We start from the raw sequence: 26,095 nt of genomic DNA, 5'->3' as shown, positions 1-26,095 counted from the left end.
GCAAACAGAGTTGCCCAGTTATTGGCTTGTCGTCACTTTTGTCCTCATTCAAATGGGTGTACATAATTTTGCATAAACTGTAATGGGATGATTAATCTGTCTGATTAAGCTTGACAACTTATATATAACTTAAATGATCTATAAGGTTTGATTAGGGTGGTAGGGTGTTTTTTTTTTTTTTACCATTTTCTGGGATTTTAACTGAACAAACTGATAGTCAGTTAATGTTCCAACCAATCGGATTTTGTTGTTGAGTGGCATGGTTTATCTTGGGCAGTTCAGTGGTTTCAGTGTTGCTAGCTTAGCACGCTAGTAAACCATAGGTAGAGAATGGGATTCCCGCTAGCATGGTAGCTAGCTTTGTATGCTAAGCTAAGCGAAAATACGAACAAACAAATCATATTGCTTATTACGAAACAAAATATTAATGTTTGTATATGAAACAGTATGAATTACCAAAAATTCCCAGTTAATTCCCGTAAATTCCCATAATTTCCTTTAATTCCATGAAAGTTTCCAATTTGGAATATTCCCAAAATTCCCCAGCTTAACTTCCCATGGAAAGTTTCCGGAAATTTACCGGAAATTTTCCGCCCCTTTGCAACCCTATCAGAGACTGATGGTGTGAGGAATTCTTCCTTACATTAGCAGGCTCTCCTCTTGGTACCAGAGTTTGTGGGCAAAGCCATACTACGTGTTGTGGTTCTTGTATCTATATGTTGGGGTTAAATTCCCTGACAGTTACCAACAATGTTATAACAACAAACTCAGCTTCACTGCTGCAAACAAAGTTGGCTATATGCTTCGCCATATAACGAACCAGCTAGCCTTGTGATAACAAAATCTTTACCTTTTGTTTAGTCCACTGAAAGTTATCCACATATCAAACGATTAAATACACAGTTATGGAGGAATTGTTTTGGGAAAGCAGTTGCATTATATCCCACTTTTGCTGCCTTTAAGCCACTTAAATCCATAGCCTAGAGCATTGCGCATACGTTACAACTTGACGTGATGGTGAAGCTAAATGCCCAAGAAACGTCACGTCATAAAAGTTGTAGGCCTACTAAACGCAAAAACTTAATGACAGCTTGTTTGTGGTGGTGTAGTGCTGCCTAATTGAAATGGGATAGGCAAGGGTTATCTTATATTCGGCTATTACGTGTAGCACATTTATTGGGCTTTTATCCTCTTTTAATTTATTTGATGAGGAACTGATAAATACTGAGCAGCAGAAAAGTCATAGTCGATACATAAATCGTTTATTATTATAATTAGGCTATTGATAGCCTACTATTACTTTACTATTACTGTTATTATTATTATTATTATTCGGATGAGGCAAAGGAATGTAAATCTGAGTCTGAAATGTTGGCTACAAACAGTCTATACTGCTGTAACTGCACTGCTGCTATTATTAATTGTTATTATACGGCTCTTCACAATGCAAGTAGAATGCTCCATTGACTTGAATGGGATTTCCGAAAGTTCTAGCGGTCATTATTTCTTGGCAAAGGACCTCTGAAAACAAGAATGACCGCTGTCAATGGCAACGGAGTTTGTGCTTGGAACTTCATTCAAAAGTGAAAGCAGACGGTTGATCAGCTGTGTTCTAAAGAATGTTTGATTCAAGTTCAGCGTGTGTTGCGAACTATTTGTTTCTCAGCAAAAGCCACAACGAAACAGTAACAAATAAGTGTAAAGAGACATATCATGGAGTTTATTTTTTCGTTTTGGCAAGTAGCCCATTATAATAAAGCGGGATAATGTATAGAACGCCCGGTCATCATGGGAAAATAAGTCCCTTCAGGGCGAAACAAGACCCCTCGCTGGCGTCGGGGTCGGTTTCGCCCCTGTCGGACTTATTTTCCCCATAATGACCAGCGTTCTATACATTATCCCTTACTTAACTTCCGGGAACTATTTGAGGCTTCCGTTAGCTGCCATTGTTGGAGAAAAATGGAACATTAGCGTCAATGGAGTTGTCGCAACTCTACCTTTATATGGCTCTGGTACAGATACACCTTGTCAAATATTACTCCAATACAAGTGAAAGTTGCAAAGTCAAAATGCTAATTGAGTTGAAGTAGAGAACTATACTGTTTTTAAAAATATTCAAAAATCAAAAGCACAACCATTTTTCCTTTTTAATGTAATATTTTTTATACACAATAATAAGATGTAAATCCTTTGGATGGTCACTAGGTCGTCACTAGCACTGTGTATTCCTTCACATGAGTGCATTCACACTGACAAATATAGCTGCAAGCAGCAATGAGGGGGCCAAGCAGTTAAGCTGTTGAGCAGGAGTTGGGATTGGATTGGACTGGACTTGACTGTGTTGTGTTAGATTGGATTGGACTTGATTGGATTGAATTGGATTGGACTGGACTGGATTCGAAGGTCACCGAATTTATTGTGTGTCCTCAAGATGTACTCCTAAGTCCACATACCAACTTTGGTTTAAATCGGTGAAAGTGTTGATAATTATAGCACCCCTAGTCGTCAAAGCACACCAAATTAAATGTGGGTCCTTAGGATGTGTTCACAAATCAACGTACCAAGTTTGGTGTCGATACGAAAAAGTCTTCCTAATTATAGCGCCCCTAGTGGTACACCAAATGTATTGTGCGTCCTCAGGATCGGGTCCCGAGTCCATATACCAAGTTTGGTTTCTATATGTGAAAGCATTGCTGAGATATGACACTACTTCCTGTGATTATAGCGCCCCTCTAGTGGTCAAAATGTACCAAATTTCTTGAGCCTCCTCCTAATTGAGTCCTGAGCACATGTACTAAGTTTAGTCTTGACACGAGAAAACCTTGCTGAGATATCCCTTCACTTTCTATTTGGTTGCTTCGCAGCCAATTTTGATTGGCTGTTATGGGCGAACAGTTTTAGGTTTGAATACAAAAAGGGATAACTTTTTTGAGGCTTGGACTGAAGATTATGTGTGTCAAGTTTGGTGTCAATCGGACAAACTTTGTGACCTGTGAAAACTTTTAGGTGTTTTTGATTAAATCCAATATGGCGGCTGGATCAATTACGTTGACGTCACAAATTCACATCTGTCGGACTTACGACCTCCCATAGTATTAACAATCACAATTAGTAAGTTTTAATTCCAAACACAACACCCGTTACAGGCCAAAAGGTAAATTTGCTAATTATAGCGCCACCTATCGGTCAAAAGTCATTATATTTATTGAGCCTCCTCCTTATTTGGTCCTGACCCCAAGTACCGAGTTTGGTTTTGATATGTGAAAGCTTTGCTGAGATATCACTTCACTTCCTGTTTGGTGGCTTCGCCGCCAATTATGATTGGCTGTTACGGGCGAACGGTTTTAGATTTGAAGACAAAAAGGGATAACTTTTTTGAGGCTTGGACCAAAGATTATGTGTGTCAAGTTTGGTGTCAATCGGACAAACTTTGTGACCTGTGAAAACTTTTAGGTGTTTTTGATTAAATCCAATATGGCGGAAAATCCATCATGGCGTAAAATGACATCATGGGGTGCGCGTTGAACTCTGCTTGGTCCAAGGATTCCAACGATACCTCATATTTGACAATCGAGCCAACGGGTCAAAAGTTACTTGTATGAACGCACGTCCAACTTTGGCCTGTTGGTGGCGCTAGAGTGCTCGAGGTGCCAACTTGAAACTTGGTGAAATTAATAATGGGACTGTGCCTAATTTGTGTGCCAAATTTTACAACTTTTTACCAGACGGTTCTATGGGCTGCCATAGACGTCCATGACGGAATAATAATAAATATAGCTGCAAGCAGCAATGTGGGGGCCAAGCAGTTAGCAGGAGTTGTCATGGCAACCCAATGTTGTTACATTATATACACACCCAATTAACCCCCCCGTCCAACACACATATACACGGATAAACCTCCTCAGCCACACACCCCAATAGCCCCCCACACATATGCATACCTCAAACATCACCAAATTTATTGTGTGTCCTCAGGTTGTAGTCACGAGTCCACTTGCCAAGTTTGGTGTCGATACAAGAAAGTGTTGATAATTATAGTGCCTCTAGTGGTCAAAGGTCACTAAATTAATTGAGCGTCTTCAGGATGTGGTACCGAGTCCATGTACCAAGTTCGGTGTCGATACGAGAAAGTGTTGCAAATTATAGCACCCCTAGTGGTCAAAGGTTGCTACATTTTTTGTGTGTCCTTAGGATTTGGTCCCAAGTCCATATACTAAGTTTGGTTTCAATACGTGAAAGCATTGCTGAAATATGAGCCCACATCCTGTGATAATAGCGCCACCTAGTGGTCAAAGGTCATCAAATTTATTGAGCTTCTTCCTAATTGGGTCCTGAGACCATGTACTGAGTTTGGTGTTGATACACGAAAGTCTTGCTGAGATCACTTCACTTCCTTTGGCTTCACCGCCAAACTTAATTGGTCACCACAGGCAATGGGTTTTCAATATGGCTCCAAAAAGCAATGCATTTATGAGTCATGGTCTGAAGATCATCTGCGTCAAGTTTCGTGAAAATCGGATAAACTTTGTGACCTTTGATGCCTTTTAAGCGTTTTTCATGACATCCAATATGGCGGTTGGATCATTTATGTTGACATCACATGTTGGCATGTGGCGGCCTAAGGACCTCTCAAGGTATTAACAGATATTACTAATATGCTTTAATTCCAAACACATGACCCGTTACAGGCTAAAACGTAATTTTGCTAATTATAGCGCCACCTATTGGTCAAAAGTCGGACAAACTTTGAGTACTTTGATGCCTTTTAAGTGTTTTTGATGACATCCAATATGGCGGAAGATCCAACATGGCGGAAATTGACGTCATGGGGTGCGTCGAGTTCGGTCTCATCCAAGGATTCCAAATATACCTTAATGTTCAAAATGTGGTGTACGGTAAGTGCATAGATGTAATACAAGATTTTAAATGTTGGTGGTGCTAGAGCACTCCAGGTGCAGACATCAAACTTTCTGAAATTAAACATATGCCTGTAACGAATCAATGTGCCAAATTTCTCAACTTTTTACTGTATGGTTCAATGGCAAATGAGCGTTTCGTTATAATAATAATAAGAAGAATACGTAGAATCACTATGGGTTGCCTCGCAGCTTCGCTGCTTGGCCCCCAATAATAGGAAAACGTAGAAACACAATGGGTGCCTTCGCAGCTTCGCTGCTTGGCCCCCAATTTTGACAACAAAGTGCGCTGCAAGTAGGCTACACGGATGGTGCACTCATAATGGTAAACAAGTTGAGTGTGGAGCGCTGGACACTCTTCGCCCTCAATGATCGCATGACCATGATGATAGAACACTTTGTTAGAACAATTAATGGTCTAAAAAATAGCCTGCATAGGTCCTCTTTCTTCAAATCCCCATGCGGCACTGTTATTATAGTAGGCCTATTGGTATAACAAATGACTAGACATTTTTATATTGTAAAAAAGGGGCGGGGGCATTTACGTTCAGTTGTGAAGACCAATACTCTACATAGCCTACATAACATGTGTTGCTGGCTGCACTGCATTCTAAGCCATTCTAACATTTTGAATGACAAAACAGCTATGGGGTGTGTAACATAGAATGGCTTAGAATGCAGTGCAGCCAGCAACATATTTGGGGACATTGAGTACAATGCTCCAGGCATCTTGGAGGAGAATGCACTGTAGGCCTAGTTCTTGACTTGTTAGGGACCAGTTGGGGCATGTTTCATGTCTGTCATGTTTGAGGGGCATGTTGTGGGGCATGTTTGTCTTTGGGCTTGTGCTTTTATACGGAGCCCCTAAGGATGTGAGCAAAAAAAAATTTGATGCCAAATGTTGCATTACACGTCATGCTGGCTGAATCACAACTCAGGCACGTACACACTCACTAATACAGCTGTGACACTTAACAGAAGTAGGTTCCTTTCAGCATATCAATGTTTAACCTCTTTATCTGCAAGTTCTAAGATACACTATCAGGGAATTGAAATTGTCCTTGAATCATACAAGGTAATGGAATGGGGTCACTAACTTTGTACATGGATATCTGCAGATATTTGCCAGTACAATTTAGATATAAGCATTTTTTTTTTTTTCAATTTAAAAGTAAGATTCAAAAAGATTCTTTGATGCTATTTCTGTTCATTTCTCTAGGCATTACTAACACATAATGTTGTCTTGGGGGAAATATAAACATAGTCCCTGAGGTGAAATCATACAAAGAAATAAAAACAATGCACAGAAAATATCCATTATAATTCTCACGTACAAATCTAGAGAGCAAGCTAATGCAAAGGAATGGTGCATGTCATATCTGATTACAACTTGATATTTCCGCACACAATTGCCTGAAAAATGTCCTCAGTCATAGGTACATAACTCTTGTCTTTGTCATCCAGGAAAAAAAGGGGATCCGTTACCAAGGTGGGGTTGAAGCCTTCTTCCACTAACGTCTTCTTCATTTGCTTGAACGTTCCAGTAACCTCAACACAATTCTGGAAGTCACACAGGTTATCAGTTTCCAGGAATCGGTGGATTTTCTTACAACCTCAGTGCTGTGGCTATATACAATATATAATGGCATGCATCCTATCAAATTCAGAACAAAAGGTCAAAAAGGTTACCTGTATTCTGATGAAACGTGGTTGGGCATATGCAGGGAGATAACTAGCAACATGGCTGAACATGTTCTTACAGTCCAGCTCTTTTCCTTTTGTGATGGTTATCGCAGCCATCCCAATTCTCCCTTCATGGCCTTCAGAAAACAATGCAACAGTATTTCTTAGCAAGAATACACCACTACACTGACGCCATAGTAGTGAATGTGAAAGATTGATGAAAAAGTTTCAGTTCCCCATACCTGGAACTTGAACTCCATACACATTGGCCTCCTCTACAAAGTCAATCATTGTTACAATATCTGAGACTTCAGTTGTTGCCACATTTTCTCCTTTCCACCTTTCAGAGAAAATACAGAATAAAATTATCCTGAACTTTTTGGGGAAGCTTGCACCTTTAACATTATATAATTTACATCATATAATTTACTTCTAAGGACACAGAGTTTTGTTGTGACTTTCTTTTGACTTATTTATCTTGCCTCCATGCACTGTGGGCAGTGTGTGATGCACATTTCAGTCTGCCTTTTGACCTTTACTGCTAATACATGTTGTGCTAAAACAGGTTCATGAAATAATGTTGGTATTTACAAATCTTCACTTCACATCCACTTTTTCGGATGCCCTGAGTTAGGGATACTGATACCATGTTGCCTGGCATCTGACCACAGTGAAACTATCTTACTGTTTCTTTGGACCTCACATATACTGTGTCACTGCAGAAAAACACAGCCAGGATGTCTGTTATAATAACAAATTCCGTCTATAAGACCACCTTCCATATGCTGAACCCCTCCCTCTGTTTTGGTATGAATTCATACATAATTTGGTTTTAAGGTGCTGTTTTATCTACTGCACCTCTCCAGAGTTCGTATTGTGTTGTAAAATAAAGCCTTGTTTAGAGATCATTATTATTGAGGCATTAGAGATTAAATAGTTCATCACCCTCAAATCTGAAACACAAGACTCAGTAAATGGAAGATAACTGATCAAACATAACCTAGTTTAGCAAGGAATTGATCCACTCATATCAGTGAAGATTTCATATCAGGCTGAAAAGACATAGTCAGCAGTCAGCATAAAGAAAAGGGAGAAACTGTGTGAATGAATATCTGTGCACAGAGCTGGTTTAAGCATATTCAGGGAGTAAGGTTTTGAACCTAAATGTGTCTCCAACACGATCCTGGAAATAGATGAAGTTTTCCGAATCGATTCTCAAAAGATCTCCACTGTTGAAGTACAGGTCCCCATTTTTAAAAACATTTCGAAGCCTCTTCTTCTCGGTCTGTTGTTGGTTATTAGCGTATCCCACAAAAGGAGCGATGTCTGTTATCTTTGAAACCAGCAGTCCGGTCTCTCCTGGAACACACATGTGTATGGGAGCGGATCATAATCACATCAACAACACCACCGTGGAGAAATGTCCTGATAGTTACAACAGTTCCACAATTCCATTACCATGATCTGTGAATCCAGAGTGGTGAGGAAAGGACGAGCTGTATGGTGCATCAATGTACTCACCCTTGGGCGCTTTGATACAGAGACCTTTGGCGTTCCTCATTGGTTCATCTCTCTCAGTATCGTATTTTATCAAGGCATAAGGAAAAAGTGTCTGCAAGGAATAAAAGCAAAGAGAACTTTTTTGGTTAGAGATTACGTACCATACTTAGATAGATGCTACAAATATCTATTGATTATTAAATAAAAAGACAACAGCAGGTTTCCAGGTCAAGGTGTTCTTTATTTACTACGTGTAGGGTCAGTGCTCCTCAGAGGTATAGGGTCTTTACCCATATTTGTACACAGACATAAACATGCTTATGAAACCTAGCATATTAATATTTGGCTGCATGCCCTCACTCACTTCAGCTTATTAGGTAGCTTGACATTTCAAAGCTGGGGTGCGTTTAACCGCAAATTATGACACTGTCATAATCATTTTTAAGCAGATCTTACCTTATGGAAAAGGTTGACGCGGCCAATTGCACCAATTTTGCCGATGTAGTTGACAAATCCCACATTTCCCTCAGTGGATGCATAGAACTCTCGAATTTGAATATTGCCAAAACGATTCAGAAACTTCCTCCATACGTCTGTGCGAAGGCCATTGCCAATGGCAAGTCTCACTTTATGGTCTTTATCATTTTGTTTCTAGTGGAAAAAACAGGTATTAAGAGATTTTGCTCAGACTCATGCCACCAAAAGCAGAGAAAAAAGTGTGAAAACAAACTCACATCGACACACCACGTGTGGCCCCAGTGAACAATGTTTTCTGAGTAGGCTACTAATTCTGTTGTGAATTATCTGATTGATTACGGGATTTGTGGTTGAGTGAACACCTACATGTTTGTTAAACTATTTCAATTTTGAACTGCCTGTTATCAGAAAATCCTATGGAGAAATCCATCATTATCTGTAATTATTGATACCCTTGGCAAAAAATAAGTAAAAGGGCTAGCAGGACATTCACCTTTGGTGCATTACAAAAAAGAAGAAAATGTATCATCGAGGTATCATCAACTTAAAATTCTTTTCTCACAATACAGTTAAGTATGGGAAGTATGGGATAGGACATTGTGACATCCAAATGCCCTGGGAACCTAGGGTACATGCCATCATGAACTCAGTGAAATACCAGGACCTTTAATCCAGGAATAAATATCTGCCTGTGTATGTCATGACTAAAAGTGCATCCTGATTGAGTCACCAAGCAGGACAATGACCCAAAACATATGTCCTGGGGTGAGTTTCCCCACCAACTAAGTTGCTAACAGGTTAGCAACTATGGTTTTGGGAAACGCACCTCAGATCAACACAAAAAGTGTTTTACTGGACTCAAAATGAAGCTACCATCATGACCATCATGACCTCAGTCTCCTGGATGATCAGTCTCCTGGATGATCTGAATACATGTGGTAAAGAGGAATGGTCTCAAATCCCCTGATTGTATCGTCCAACTTTGTGACACAAGAAAAACAAGTGCTGTCTTATTGGGAAATTGTAGAAAGTATTAAATGCAGGGGTAAAAATAAATAGATAATTAAATAAACTAGAAAATGTAATTTCGAGGAAATTACCAGTGCATGAAAATGCAAAACATATGGTGTGAAATATATTGTTAAAACAAATGATGTGCTAATTGGCAACCAACATGATGAGGTTTAATATAGTTGGAATGACTGAACTAGGTAGATGAGGTTTAATATAGTTGGAATGACTGAACAGTTAAATAGGTGGATAGAAAGTTGGATGGAATGTGCCTTATATCCTTGTAGAATGGAGAGACACAGAGAGAGTTGGCCTAGTTCAACAGAAAGCAGTTGATAGAGATGCAATCAGTTTAACTGGCTGGTTGCAGCTGGAAGTTGATACAGGTGCTAATCAAGTTAATTAGCCCATTGTGATGTCATCTAGCCTAATGTTAAGTCTATGGGGAAATTTTGAGTAGTTTTTAATTAATAGTTTAAAAAGTATAAAAGTTACAAAGTTGAAAAATACAAAGCCCAGATGTCCTAAGTAAGACCTACGTAACATAGTTTGAATGAAGTTTCTACGTTAAACGTTTGAAGCTGCATTAACTGCGTTAGAAGAATAAAAATAACTAGAAAACGCAATTCCAGGGAATTACCAGTGCATGAAAATGCAAAACATATGGTGTGAAATATATTGTTAAAAGAGATGATGTGCTAATTGGTAACAAACATGATGAGGTTTAATATAGTTGAAATGACTGAACTAGGTAGATGAGGTTTAATATAGTTGGAATGACTGAACAGATAGGTGGATAGTTTAAAAGGTTAAATTATTTGCTAGGTAGACGAGGTTTAATATAGTTGGAATGACTGGACAGTTAAATAGGTGGATAGTTTAAATGGTTAAATTATTTGCTAGGTAGATGAGATTTAATATAGTTGGAATGACTGAACAGTTAAATAGGTGGATAGTGTAAAAGGTTAAATTATTTGCTAGGTAGATGAGGTTTAATATAGTTGGAATGACTGAACTAGGTAGATAAGGTTTAATATTGTTGGAATGACTGAACAGTTAAATAGGTGGATAGTTTAAAAGGTTAAATTATTTGCTAGGTAGATGAGGTTTAATAGTTGGAATGACTGAACTAGGTAGATGAGGTTTAATATAGCCTGGCCACCTGGCCTAGGATTCTAATTGCTTAACGGCAGTCTTAATAGATCCATATTGTATGCTTAAAGCCTGAGACAGAGTATATAGTTTAAAAAATGTAGATAGTGTAATGGATGTTGATAGACAGAAAGTTGAATGGATGTTGATAGGCAGATTGTTTAATGGATGTTGATGGATAGTTTAATGGGTGAATGAGTGAATGGTTTGAGGAGGATGAATGGATAGAAAGTTGGATGAAATGTGCCTTATATCCTTGTAGAATGGAGAGACACAGAGAGAGTTGGCCTAGTTTAACAGAAAGCAGTTGATACAGGTGCAATCAGTTCAACTGATTCTTTGATGGGGCCTAGATGAGCAGCTGGAAGTTGATACAGGTGCAAATCAAGTTAATTAGTCCATTGTGATGTCATCAGCCTAATGCTAAGTCTATAGGGAAATTTTGAGTAGTTTTTAATAAATAGTTTAAAAAGTATAAAAGTTACAAAGATGAAAAATACATTGCCCAGATGTCCTAAGTTAGACCTACGTAACATAGTTTGAATGAAGTTTCTCCGTTAAACAGTTGAAGCTGCATTAATTGCGTTAGAAGAAGAAGAAGAAGAAGAAGCCTAGGAACAACAGTACAGTGCATTTTCATGCACTGTAATAATTGTAAGAATAAGAAGACTTGGAAGAACAGTACAGTGCATTTTCATGCACTGTAATAATAATAATAACTAGAAAACGCAATTCCAGGGAATTACCAGTGCATGAAAATGCAAAACATATGGTGTGAAATATATTGTTAAAACAGATGATGTGCTAATTGGCAACCAACATGATGAGGTTTAATACAGTTGAAATGACTGAACTAGGTAGATGAGGTTTAATATAGTTGGAATGACTGAACTAGGTAGATGAGGTTTAATATAGTTGGAATGACTGAACAGATAGGTGGATAGTTTAAAAGGTTAAATTATTTGCTAGGTAGACGAGGTTTAATATAGTTGGAATGACTGGACAGTTAAATAGGTGGATAGTTTAAATGGTTAAAATTATCTGCTAGGTAGATGAGATTTAATATAGTTGGAATGACTGAACTAGGTAGATGAGGTTTAATATAGTTGGAATGACTGAACAGTTAAATAGGTGGATAGTGTAAAAAGGTTAAATTATTTGAGGTAGATGAGGTTTAATAGTTGGAATGACTGAACTAGGTAGATGAGGTTTAATATAGCCTGGCCACCTGGCCTAGGATTCCTAATTGCATAACGGCAGTCTTAATAGAGCCATATCATTATACTTAAAGCCTGAGACAGAGTATATAGTTTTAAAAATGTAAATAGTGTAATGGATGTTGATAGACAGAAAGTTGAATGGATGTTGATAGGCAGATTGGTTAATGGATGTTGATGGATAGTTTAATGGGTGGATGAGTGAATGGTTTGAAGAGGATGAATGGATAGAAAGTTGGTTGAAATGTGCCTTATATCCTTGTAGAATGGAGAGACACAGAGAGAGTTGGCCTAGTTCAGCAGAAAGCAGTTGATACAGGTGCAATCAGTTGAACTGATTCTTTGATGGGGCCTAGATTTGCAGCTGGAAGTTGATACAGGTGCAAATGCATCTTAACAATCTTTAAAATCTTAACTATCTTAACCATGTTACTTAGCTAACCTAGCTAATCATTTTTAGCAGTTATGCTAACTATCTTGTAGCATGTTAACTATCTTAACCAATGCCATTACTTAGCTAACTTAGCTAATCATTTTTTAACAGTTATCTAACTATCTTGTAGCATCTTTAGCATCTTAACTATCTTAACAATATTACTTAGCTAACTTAGCTAATCATTTTTTTGGAGTTATCTTAACTATCTTGTAACATCTTAACATCTTGGCATCTTAACTATCTTAACCATATTACTTAGCTAACTTAGCTAATCATTTTTTAGCAGTTATCTTAACTATCTTTAACTAGCATCTTAACATGATAGCATGCTAACTATCTTAACCATGTTACTTAGCTTACTTAGCTAATCATTTTTAGCAGTTTTCTTTAAAATGCTTAACAATCTTAGCAATGCTAACATCTTTAACTATCTTAACCATGCTAACTAGCTACAGTGGGTAGGAGTCACAGTTGATGACAAGTAACAGTTACAATGGCTGAACAGTTAAAAAGTTCAGTAGTTTAAAGGCTTAAATTGTTTAACAGTGAAATATTGTAGTGAGGACTTTTATTTTGAAACAGTTTTTGGCAGAGGAAGCAGTTGAACAGGATGTGTAGTCTTAATAGGGCCAGTTTGTATGCTTAAAGCCTGAGACTGGCAGTTGATGCAGGTGGCCCGAACACCTGCCATAGGATTCTAATTGCTTAACAGCTCTATTGTGATGTCATCAGCCCATGTTAAGTCTATGGGGGAAATTTTGAGTAGTTTTTAATTAATAGTTTAAAAAAAGTATAAAAGTTACAAAGATGAAAAAATACATAGCCCACATGTCCTAAGTAAGACCTACGTAACATAGTTTGAATGAAGTTTCTACGTTAAACGGTTGAAGCTGCATTAACTGCGTTAGAAGAAGAAGAAGAAGAAGAAAATGCCTAGGAAGAACAGTACAGTGCATTTTCATGCACTGTAATAATAACTAGAAAAACATTTCCTGAAGGAAATACAGTGCATGAAAATGCAAAAATATGATGTAAAATATCATACAGAGTAAAAACAAACTATATTGGTTGCTAGGTAGATGAGGTTTAATATAGTTGGAATGACTGAACAGTTAAATAAGTGGATAGTTTAAATGGTTAAATTATTTAGGTAGATAGTTGACGATAACTGACACTTGGAATGGCTCTAATGTTTGCTAGCAGTTATGCTAACTATGTTAACAAAGATAATAATGTTAACCAAGTTACTATGCTAACTAGCATCTTAACAGCATGCTAACTATCTTGCTTCCGTTATAGCTAATCATTTTTTAACAGTTTTGTTAAAAATGCTAACTAACATTAACATGCTAACCATAATACTTAGCTAACATAGCTAATCATTTTTTAGCAGTTTTACTAAAAATCTTGCTAGCATCTTGCATCTTAACTATATTAACCATGTTACTTAGCTAACTTAGCTAATCATTTTTTAGCAGTTTTCTTAAAAATCTTGTAACATCTTAACTATGCTAACCATGTTACTTAGCTAACTTAGCTAATTATTTTTAGCAGTTATGTTAACTATGCTAACTAACATCTTAACTATCTTAAATCATGTTACTTAGCTAACTTAGCTAATCATTTTTTAGCAGTTATCTTAACTATGCTAACTAGCATGTTAACTATCTAATCATGTTACTTAGCTAACTTAGCTAATCGTTTTTTAGCAGTTTTGTTAAAAATCTTTAACAATGGTAACATGCTAACCAGCTAAAGTGGGTAGGAGTCATAGTTGATGATAAGTAACAGTTACAATGGCTGAACAGTTAAAAAGTTCAGTAGTTTAAAGGGTTAAATTGTTTAACAGTGAAATATTGTAGTGAGGACTTTTATTTTGAAACAGTTTTTGGCAGAGGAAGCAGTTGAACAGGATGTGTAGTCTTAATAGGGCCAGTTTGTATGCTTAAAGCCTGAGAATGGCAGTTGGGACAGGTGGCCTGAACACCTGCCATAGGATTCTAATTGCTTAACGGCTCTATTGTGATGTCATCAGCCCATGTTAAGTATATGGGGAAATTTTGAACAGTTTTTAATTAATAGTTTAAAAAGTATAAAAGTTACAAAGCTGAAAAATACATAGCACCCATGTCCTAAAGTAAGACCTCGTAACATAGTTTGAATGAAGTTTCTCGTTAAGCGGTTGAAGCTGCATTAAGCAGCGTTAGAAGAAGAAGAATAAGAAGAAGCCTAGGAAGAACAGTACAGTGCATTTTCATGCACTGTAATAAGAAGAAGCCTAGGAAGAACAGTACAGTGCATTTTCATGCACTGTAATAATAAGAAGAAGCCTAGGAAGAACAGTACAGTGCATTTTCATGCACTGTAATTAAATTCTGCAATGTATTTATCAGAATACATTTTCTTCACTCAAGAGGTGATTTATGTATAACCCTTTACACTCATCTTTACAAGGGGTGCCAATAATTGGGGAGGCCACATGGTAGTCATAAATGGGCAAACACTTTCTCTGCATAGTGTTCTTTTTTACACTGTTGGCATGAGGTATGGCTTTCAAACACATGAACACGTGCATTTTAAAAACTTTGTTATGTGTCAAATGAAGAAGCTCTCTCTTCGCAGTGATTGAAAGCTCAAACAACATGATAGCCCAGCGGTGTCGAGTGGGGGGCAGAAATAAGAGTGAAGTCTATTTTTGCCACTGCTGTGGAACAGCCAAGTGGAAATGACCCCATGCGCCCATTTGTGAATTTGATATGGTAATTAAGCTCTAGGAAAGGCGGGCGACTCTCATAAATGTCATTTGTCCTGGATTTCAGTCACACTGTACCATACTGTAGCACAACTGTTGATGTTGCAGTGTTGACTTGTGTCACTTGAATAATCCTTTGAGCATACAGTATGATACAACATATAGTATACTTAAGTTATCTTCTACTATAACAGTCAAAAATAATTCAATATTTGTTTTTGGCAAGGGATCAATACATCAACAGATAAATCAATAATTTTACTATGCAGCGAACGTACAGTGGAGTGTTACATATATTATTACAGTGCATGAAAATGCACTGTTCTGTTATCCGAAGTCTTCTTATTATTATTATTATTATTAGAATTATTCTTAATATTATTACAGTGCAGTACAGTGAAGACCGGGGTGCATGAAACTTGGTGGGCATGTAACCTCACATGGATAGCATGGAACCTCCTGTTTTCGTTTTTTGATCTGTAGCCCCCCCGCTGGACTGGACCCCCGAAAGGAGGGTAGGGCAGACACAGTTTTCTGTGAATATCTCGAGAACCGTAGGGTTTAGAAGGACCTTTTTTTTTTGTATGTTGATCTCAAAGGGTCATGTCAACCCATTCCATAACCACTCATTTCATGTATAGCGCCACCTAGTTAAACACAAAAAAGTAAAAATGAGGTGTTGTAATCACAGGTATCTCTGACCTAACATAGTCAAAACTGCATGAAATTGGAAGTGTATGATCATTATGACACCCTCTGAATGCACGCCAAGTTTTGTGGAATTCCGTTCATGGGGGGCCACACAATAAATTAATTTATGTTACAATACACCAACTGGCCTGCAGGTGGCCGGAGACAGTTTTCTGTGTATCTCGAGAACCGTAGGACATATTTTGTAAGTTACTAGGAGGTCCACCTTTTTTGTATGTTGGTCTTAAGGGGGCATGTCAACCTATCCCATTACAACTTATTTCATGTATGGCCCACCTAGTTACCCTCGAATGCATGCCAAGTTTAAGTGGACTTTTCGTTCATGGGGGGCCTTACAATAAAATAATTTATGTGTACATTTAGTGACCTTACACCAACAAGGATTCCTGGGACACTGAAAGACCGGGGGTACCTGAAACTTGGTGGGCATGTAACCCCACATGGATAGCATGGAACCATAAGCTTTTTTTGATCTGTAGCCCCCGCTGGACTGGACCCCCCCCGAAAAGGAGGGTAGGGGCAGACACAGTTTTCTGTGAATATCTTGAGAACCGTGAGGGGCCTAGGATGACCAATTTTTTAGTATGTTTGCCTCCAGGGGTCATGTAAACCCATTCCATATGCACACATGTGCATAAACAGATACACACGCATTTGCATACATTCACAGTAATCCTACGTATGACACATACTCACACAGTAGACATATATACGCATGCATGCACATGCACACACACATGCACACACACACACCCACCCACACACCCACACACACATAAACATAAACATGTACACGCACACATGCACACAATTCAAGAATTTCTCAGAATTATGAACAGGCAAGATGGGGGTGGGGTTGTATAAAATCTATATGACATGTGAAATCTATGAACTAATCATGTTTCGGTACTTGTTGTCTAGCAGATACCAGTGAGAATTGAGTGTGGATAATGCAATTTAGTGAGACAGTTAGAATCATATAGGCCTTTCAGCGTGATTTATTTTTTTGGAAAAAATGTGCTGGACTGGGCGGCGGTCATATTTTGTACCGCTCTGCAGTACATCTAGTTATTATTATTATTACAGTGCATGAAAATGCAATGTTCTGTTATCCAAAGTCTTCTTCTTCTTCTTCTTCTTCTTCTTCTTCTTCTTATTCTTCCCACCAAATTCCTGCGTCTAATTCAGCTTCAACCGTTTAACGTAGAAACTTCGTTCAAACTTTGTAATGTAGGTCTTGAAAAGGACACTTGAGGAATGCATTTTTCACTTTTGTAAACGTTATACTTTTTGAGATATTAATAAAAAACAAGCTTATTTTTCCCCATAGACTTTGTATGGGGACTATGACATCATAATGGGCTAATTAACTTGATTTGCACCTGTATCAACTTCCAGCTGCTCAACTAGGTCCCATCAAAAAGCTAGTTGAACTGATTGCACCTGTATCAACTGCTTTCTGCTCAATTAGGCCAACTCTCTCTGTGTATCTCCATTCTACAAGGATATAAGGCACATTCCATCCAACTTTCTATCCATTCATCCTCTTCAAACCATTCACTCATCTACCCATTAAACTATCCCATCAACATTCATTAAACAATCTGCCTATCAACATCCATTCAACTTTCTGTCTATCAACATCCATGATTACACTATCTATATTTAACTTTTAAACTATATACTCTGTCTCAGGCTTTAAACATACAATCTGGCTCTACAGATCCTGTTCAACTATTTCCTCTGCCCACAACTGTTTCAAAATAAATGTACTCACTGCAATAATTCACTATTAAATAATTTAACTATTTAAACTACTCAACTATTTAACTGTTCAGCCATTTCAACTGTCAGTTGTTATCAACTATGACTTCTGCCAACTGTTATCAAATAAAAGTTTGTTTTGCATTTTATGTTAATATACAGTATGTTTATATTTTCATGCACTGGTAATTTCCTCCAAATTACATTTTCTAGTTACAGTGCATGAAAATGCACTGTTCTGTTATCCGAAGTCTTCTTCTTCTTCTTCTTCTTCTTCTTCCCACCAAATTTCTGCATATAATTCAGCTTTAACCGTTTAACGTGAAACTTCGTTCAAACTTTGTAGCATTAGGTCTTGAAAAGGACCGCGTGGGAATGTATTTTTTCACTTTTGTAAACTTTACTTTTTGAGATATTAATAAAAAACAAGCTTATTTTTCCCCATAGACTTAACATGGGCTGATGACATCACAATGGGCTAATTAACTTGATTTTCACCTGTATCAACTTCCCGCTGCTCACTACTAGGACCCATCAAAGGGCCAGTTAAACTGATTGCACCTGTATCAACTGCTTTCTGCTTAACTAGGCCAACTCTCTCTGTGTCTCTCCATTCTACAAGTATATAAGGCACATTCCACCCAATTTTCTATCCGTTCATCCTCTTCAAACCATTTACTCATCCACCCATTAAACTATCCACCAACATCCATTAAACAATCTGCCTATCAACATCCATTACACTATCTAAATTCAACTTTTGAACTATATACTCTGTCTCAGGCTTTAAGCATACAATCTGGCTCTATTAAGACTACAGATTCTGTTCCTATTTCCTCTGCCTACAACTGTTTCAAAATAAATGTCCTCACTACAATAATTCACTATTAAATAATTTAACTATTTAAACTACTCAACTATTTAACTGTTTAGACATTTCAACTGTCAGTTGTTATCAACTATGATTCCTGCCAACTGTTTCCAAATAAAAGTTTGTTTTGCATTTTATGTTAATTTACAGTATATTTATATTTTCATGCACTGGTAATTTCCTCGAAATTACATTTTGTAGTTATTATTCTTCCCACCAAATTTCTGCGTCTAATTCAGTTTCAACCGTTTAACGTAGAAACTTCGTTCAAACTTTTTAACGTAGGTCTTGAAAAGGACACGTGGGAATGTATTTTTTCACTTTTTTGTAAACTTTATACTTTTGAGATATTAATAAAAAACAAGCTTATTTTTCCCCATAGACTTTGCATTAGCGCTATGACATAACAATGGACTAATTAACTTGATTTGCACCTGTATCAACTTCCAGCTGCTCACTATTAGGACCCATCAAGGGCCAGTTAAACTGATTGCACCTGTATCAACTGCTTTCTGCTTAACTAGGCCAACTCTCTCTGTCTCTTCATTCTACAAGGATATAAGGCACATTCCATCCAACTTTCTATCCATTCATCCTCTTCAAACCATTCACTCATCCACCCATTAAACTATCCATCAACATCCATTAAACAATCTGCCTATCAACATCCATTCAACTTTCTGTCTATCAACATCCATTACACTATCTACATTCAACTTTTAAACTATATACTCTGTCTCAGGCTTTAAGCATACAATCTGGCTCTCTTAAGACTACTATTTCCTCTGCCCACAACTGTTTCAAAATAAATGTCCTCACTACAATAATTCACTATTAAATAATTTAACTATTTAAACTACTCAACTATTTAACTGTTCAGCCATTTCAACTGTCAGTTGTTAACAACTGACTTCTCCCAACTGTTTCAAATAAAAGTTTGTTTGGCATTTTATGTTAATATACAGTATGTTTATATTTTCATGCACTGGTAATTTCCTCGAAATTACATTTTCTAGTTATTCTTCCCACCAAATTTCTGCGTCTAATTCAGCTTTAACCGTTTAACGTAGAAACTTTGTTCAAATTTTGTAACGTAGGTCTTGAAAAGGACACGTGGGGAATGTATTTTTCACTTTTGTAAACGTTATACTTTTTGAGATATTAATAAAAAAAGCTTATTTTTTCCCATAGACTTAACATGGGGATGATGACATCACAATGGGCTAATTAACTTGATTTGCACCTGTATCAACTTCCAGCTGCTCACTACTAGGACCCATCAAAAGGCCAGTTAAACTGATTGCACCTGTATCAACTGCTTTCTGCTTAATTAGGCCAACTCTCTCTGTGTCTCTCCATTCTACAAGGATATAAGGCACATTCCATCCAACTTTCTATCCATTCATCCTCTTCAAACCATTAACTCATCCACCCATTAAACAATCTGCCTATCAACATCTATTCAACTTTCTGTCTATCAACATCCATTACACTATCTAAATTCAACTTTTAAACTATATACTCTGTCTCAGGCTTTAAGCATACAATCTGGCTCTCTTAAGACTACTATTTACTCTGCCCACAACTGTTTCAAAATAAATGTCCTCACTACAATAATTCACTATTAAATAATTTAACTATTTAAACTAGTCAACTATTTAACTGTTCAGCCATTTCAACTGTCAGTTGTTATCAACTGACTCCTGCCAACTGTTTCCAAATAAAAGTTTGTTTGGCATTTTATGTTAATATACAGTATGTTTATATTTTCATGCACTGGTAATTTCCTCGAAATTACATTTTTCTAATTCTTCCCACCAAATGTTTCTAATTACAACCGTTTAACATGAAAATGTTTTTCAAACTTTGTAACGGTCTGGTTATGAAAAGTCTGTATTTTCACTTTTGTAAACTTTATACTTTTTGAGATATTAATAAAAAACAAGCTTCTTCTTCTTCTTCTGTCAGGTTTTATGGCAGTTTACAGGCAAAGTGTATTACCGCCATCTACTGGACTGAGATGCAATCAATTGGATGTTATTTCAAGGAAAATCATAAAAAATAAATTAAAAAAAAAAAAAATAAATAAATAAATCTTAAAAAAACACAAAACAACCAACTAAATGTATTTTTGCTAATTGTGTTTCTTTGATAAACTTTACAGCACGTTTTTCCTGATCTAGGCTCACCTAATAATAAAAAACAAAAAAACAATTATTTTTCCCCATAGACTTAACATGGGCTGATGACATCACAATGGGCTAATTAACTTGATTTTCACCTGTATCAACTTCCAGCTGCTCACTACTAGGACCCATCAAAGGGCCAGTTAAACTGATTGCACCTGTATCAACTGCTTTCTGCTTAACTAGGCCAACTCTCTCTCTGTCTCTCCATTCTACAAGGATATAAGGCACATTCCATCCAATTTTCTATCCATTCATCCTCTTCAAACCATTTACTCATCCACCCATTAAACAATCCACCTATCAACATCCATTCAACAATTCTGCCTATCAACATCCATTACACTATCTAAATTCAACTTTTGAACTATATACTCTGTCTCAGGGCTTTAAGCATACAATCTGGCTCTCTTAAGACTACAGATTCTGTTCCTATTTCCTTCTGCCTACAACTGTTTCAAAATAAATGTCCTCACTACAATAATTCACTATTAAATAATTTAACTATTTAAACTACTCAACTATTTAACTGTTTAGACATTTCAACTGTCAGTTGTTATCAACTATGATTCAACTGTTTCTAAAAGTTTGTTTTGCATTTTATGTTAATTTACAGTATGTTTATATTTTCATGCACTGGTAATTTCCTCGAAATTACATTTTGTAGTTATTATTCTTCCCACCAAATTTCTAAGTCTAATTCAGTTTCAACTGTTTAACGAAAACTTCGTTCAAACTTTTTAACGTGGGTCTGAAAAGGACACTTGAGGAATGTATTTTTCACTTTTGTAAACTTTATACTTTTTGAGATATTAACAAAAAACAAGCTTATTTTTCCCCATAGACTTTGCATTAGCACTATGACATCACAATGGACTAATTAACTTGATTTGCACCTGTATCAACTTCCAGCTGCTCAACTAGGACCCAGCAAAGGGCCAGTTAAACTGATTGCACCTGTATCAACTGCTTTCTGCTTAACTAGGCCAACTCTCTCTGTCTCTCCATTCTACAATAAGGCACATTCCATCCAACGTTCTATCCATTCATCCTCTTCAAACCATTCACTCATCCACCCATTAAACTATCCATCAACATCCATTAAACAATCTGCCTATCAACATCCATTCAACTTTCTGTCTATCAACATCCATTACACTATCTATATTTAACTTTTAAACTATATACTCTGTCTCAGGCTTTAAACATACAATCTGGCTCTACAGATCCTGTTTAACTATTTCCTCTGCCCACAACTGTTTCAAAATAAATGTCCTCACTACAATAATTCACTATTAAATAATTTAACTATTTAAACTACTTAACTGTTCAGCCATTTCAACTGTCAGTTGTTATCAACTATGACTTCTCCCAACTGTTATCAAATAAAAGTTTGTTTTGCATTTTATGTTAATTTACAGTATGTTTATATTTACATGCACTGGTAATTTCCTCGAAATTACATTTTCTAGTTGTTTTTAGATTTTTTACTTGATCATCAGAAATATTCAACATGACCCTCTCGACTCTACTTAAACCACTCCATAATGCATTCGTGATATTCCATTTCATAGATACTCAACCTGGTATTCTAAAGTAAAGGCCAATAGCTATTCCTAGAGGAGGCCTGGGCCTTTAAACTCAACATTCTTAGGCTGAGGGAGTAAGCACATGATCATCTGTGACCTGAGCCTCCACACTGCTGCTGCTAGATACAGTTTCAATGGCCAAAGAAAGAATGTTTACTTTGCTCCCAACCACACCCAAGTGACATCCAAAATATACCCCCCTCCCATAAATGTAAGGGACTATAAAACACGATTTTGCACACAAAGACCTGACACACTATTAAAAGAAAGATTTAACAGTTGGCTTAACTACAGTATGTTTTCACACAAATGATGAAGTGTAACACTGAAACTGGATTGGCACTGGACATTCTGCAATGTCTATGAAAAAAAAATTACATTCTCAAGGTTATTTCTATTTCTGTCCACCAGCTGTGCTCTATGTGAATGCGAATGAACAGATTAGGAGGACGGGCAGACTGTGGCTGAGAGGAGACACACTGTATGGCACAGCCCTGATGGCTGTCTTGCTGCTGGAGACATCACTGGGACGCTCTCACTCACGCTCACAACCCCCCTCTGAAATCCATAGAACCAGACAGAACTGGTTTCCCTGGGGTAACGTTAAGAGTATTTAGTCTGCACCTTCAGCTGGTACTGTATATGGAGCCAAATTAACACCAGCATGTAATTCAACACTATATAATACAAGAACTTTGTATTGCAATTCAGCAAGGTAAATTAAATAGAACTCATGATTTAATTTTGTTATGTCTTTGCCTTTTTCCTGTTATTCTTGATTAAGATAAACTGTGAAGCGAGTTCTCACCTTTGGTGTGTTGCAAAGATAGCGTATGACCTCTCCTATGTACTGGATAACTGTGACGTTGTACTTTCTGCATTCATCCCAGAACTGTGAAGCTGAAAACTTTCTTCGTAAAACGATACTGGAACCTAAAAAATGAGGAAAGTAAGGATGAGACATGTAAAAGACTTTCCTCACTTTTTTGTTTATTTGTAAGACAAAAGCATTGCATGCTGTATAATGGCCTCAACAGCCACCCTTTAGACGAGAACTACAGTTAGAGGGTACTCTAGGCTTGAAAAGATTCATATTCATTCATATTCATATTGGGGCCTAAGACAGCACTTGAATTTGACATCAAACGTGTCTGGAGCAGAGGATATACAGCAGCATGAATATCAAATGACAGTCACAGATGGTATCAACAGTAAGAATCACAACACCCATCAGAGACATCAGGTGCATTTGTAAATTGGGTCGATTCCCAACATATACTTTCACTGAATGACCTCTCTGCTTTACTTGTTGATAACAGCATACAAACATCTTCTATGTTCTTCTGCCAACTATGGGAATACCACACAAAATACATCACATAGCCTACCAATCATATTTTAGAAAATCATATTTTAGAAAATGTACAAACCTACATAACACACTAAAAAGCAACTCTAAAACAGACAACAGCATATCCTGTGTAAAGCAAGAATCAGGTCACCGCATTGTGAATGATAGAAGGCCTATAAATTACAGTAAAGTGTTCTGAACTTTAACCCACTTGGTCAAAACTGACCTGCAGTGAGACCTACTTAGGCTCTTTTCTTTTTTCTCCTAGGGACAGCTTTTATGTGATTACTTCTATGAAACAGCTGAGGTACACAAAGGGCTCTTTCATTGCCATTCTAGAGGGGAACTTGTGAATGCACTGATTTCAAAGACCAGGGCCAGAAGCCTGCACATGTAGCAGCCAGAAGTCTCAGGAGTCTATGTGTATAATTCCAATCAAACATAGGAAACACAGCCTAAAAAACAAACAGCCTGTGAGGGATTACCTGTTTCAATGGTTCCTATAAATCCAATGAGGAAACCTGCTGTATGGTACAAAGGCAGGTTGAGGTAGATGACATCCCCTGCAGTGACACCATTGGAAGCCAACACCGCGAGTGCAGCCAACAGACGGGTCTGGCTGACCATGGCTGCTTTGGGAAGGCCTAAGGGGCACACAACACATGTAACACAGCTCACTGCTGCGAATTTGCAAATCCATCTCAAGCTAATTGTAATGTATGTATTACGAATGGAATACAATTTAGCCTATTGTAATCATAGGTGCTAGAATTCATATTGGCCATGTAGTCCTAAAGTCATTTTGTTTAACCTACCTGTTGTACCAGATGTGTAAATATACACAGCAGGGCTTTTGAAGGTGATCTGTGAGCGGAGTGAACGACATACGGGCAAATCAGAGGCAGATTCAACTTTGTCTGTGAAGCTTATAAACTGAGGGGTGTTGCACTCTTTAGTCATAATGAACACACAAACTCCCTTCTCCTCCAACGCTGTCTTGATTTCTGTCAGAGCATCCTCAAGATCTGCCAAAAGATACCACATATCAAACACAGTCTGTGCTCTGCTCATATTTAGAGATTACCAAGGTAAAATATGAATCTAGCTCCTGTCTGAAGTAGGCCTATAGGCTACATGATAACATAAAAAGAGATTGTTTCAGTATCACTATGATGTATGAGTGTGTGTACACTAGAAAACATCTAGAAAATACCTATTTTTAGTGAAAGGAACAGATAGACAACAGAACAGAAGAGATTTTTTTTTTTTTTTTTTTTTTTAAGGTGTACATCATGACCTTTCTAGACACTTCAGGCCACCTAGAAAAGGTGATGACTACTTATTGGGCCTGAAGAGAAAACAAATACTGGCAAATGCTTGCAAATACAGGCCTGCTCAACCACAACATGATTTGGTGGTGGTTGTTAGTAGGCCTATATTGAGTTTGAATGCCTTTTTTCAATTGTTATTATCGCCTTATAATCGGTATTATCGCACCCTTACCTACAGCCGCAATGAGGACTTTTGCATCACAGCAGCTGAAACAATGAAGCAACGACTTCGACCTGATGTTGTGATTAAGAAAAGCCACTGGGCATCCGAGTTTTGCGAGTGCAAGCCACGTAAACATAAATGTAGGTTCGTTCCTCATGAAGAGCGCCACCGTTTCCCCCGACTGTGAACAAGCATGCGATCGTAAAGCATTCGCAATTTTGTTGCTTTCTTTGTCCGCATCCTGATATGAATAGGATTTGTTTTCAAACAAGATAAATGTCCTATTAGGGTGTAGGGCCGACTGCTCTATAAATCGATCTACAGCTAAAAATAAAGGTCTTCTCTTTCTGCGTGAAACAAACGTGAGTAAAATCCGAACCAACTCCTTTAAGTAGAAAACATCCTCCCAAAAGTAGGGGGCAAATATTTTCAGTAACACTGGAATGATGACCAAAGTGGCCAAAGTAACGGTTGAAATGTACATTCCTTGAGAGAGTTTTCAGTGTTTTCTTCTGCAAGAGAAAGACCTTGACGAATTATTCCTTCAATTGCACTGATTTCCCTTGGAAAGTGTTTGGAAAATCCAAGTTTTTCAAGTGAGGGCGGGGCAATTGGGATTTAATCGCCCTCGAATAGGCTGCACACAGGAGAAAATGGCTCAACCCTTAGTCCTACACCTATAAATTGCTAAATCGCATAGGCCTTCTGGTCAGTATGCCAATCAACTATAAACCAAGCCATTAAAACCAAGGCATTATCATGGCTAAAGATTAATTCCATTTTGCCAGTGTGGCAGTCATTATCATTATTGCCTAATCTTTACCTTATCCAACATGGCCCTTTACTCTGAATCTGCAGAATTCCATATTCCAATTCAGAGCTAATGAATAATTATGAAGCATTAGGCTCATGTTTGTTCACCATAGTCTTTTATCATATTCTGTCAGGGTTGTTACATTGGTCATTGATATGCTAGAGTGCTGCT

General features: G+C 37.4%; 1 protein-coding gene across 1 annotated transcript; it reads right to left on the bottom strand.

Annotated features, from left to right (window-relative positions):
• Window positions 1–5,915: 5,915 nt before the first annotated feature.
• Window positions 5,916–25,662, bottom strand: zgc:158482 (uncharacterized protein LOC100009650 homolog). Its single transcript, XM_048262651.1, has 10 exons — window positions 25,120–25,662; window positions 24,432–24,641; window positions 24,102–24,260; window positions 23,074–23,198; window positions 8,556–8,750; window positions 8,121–8,211; window positions 7,760–7,958; window positions 6,842–6,939; window positions 6,606–6,736; window positions 5,916–6,476 (listed from the first exon to the last, which is right to left on the bottom strand). The coding sequence occupies exons 1-10, from the start codon at window positions 25,592–25,594 to the stop codon at window positions 6,300–6,302; spliced, it is 1,860 nt and encodes a 619-aa protein (XP_048118608.1). The 5' UTR covers window positions 25,595–25,662; the 3' UTR covers window positions 5,916–6,299.
• Window positions 25,663–26,095: the final 433 nt, after the last annotated feature.

This window comes from Alosa alosa, chromosome 14 (assembly GCF_017589495.1).
Source record: "Alosa alosa isolate M-15738 ecotype Scorff River chromosome 14, AALO_Geno_1.1, whole genome shotgun sequence".
Classification (NCBI taxonomy): Eukaryota; Metazoa; Chordata; class Actinopteri; order Clupeiformes; family Clupeidae; genus Alosa; species Alosa alosa.
This window is presented reverse-complemented; position numbering and strand designations above follow the sequence as displayed.

Excerpts from the sequence above, each read along its gene's own strand:
- zgc:158482 (XM_048262651.1), bottom strand. The coding sequence starts at position 25,594 with ATGTACATTTCAACCGTTACTTTGGCCACTTTGGTCATCATTCCAGTG. Across the intron at positions 7,959-8,120 it reads CTGTATCAAAGCGCCCAAGG|GAGAGACCGGACTGCTGGTT; the intron begins GTGAGTACATTG and ends TGTGTGTTCCAG. Across the intron at positions 6,737-6,841 it reads GTATGGAGTTCAAGTTCCAG|GCCATGAAGGGAGAATTGGG; the intron begins GTATGGGGAACT and ends TGTTTTCTGAAG.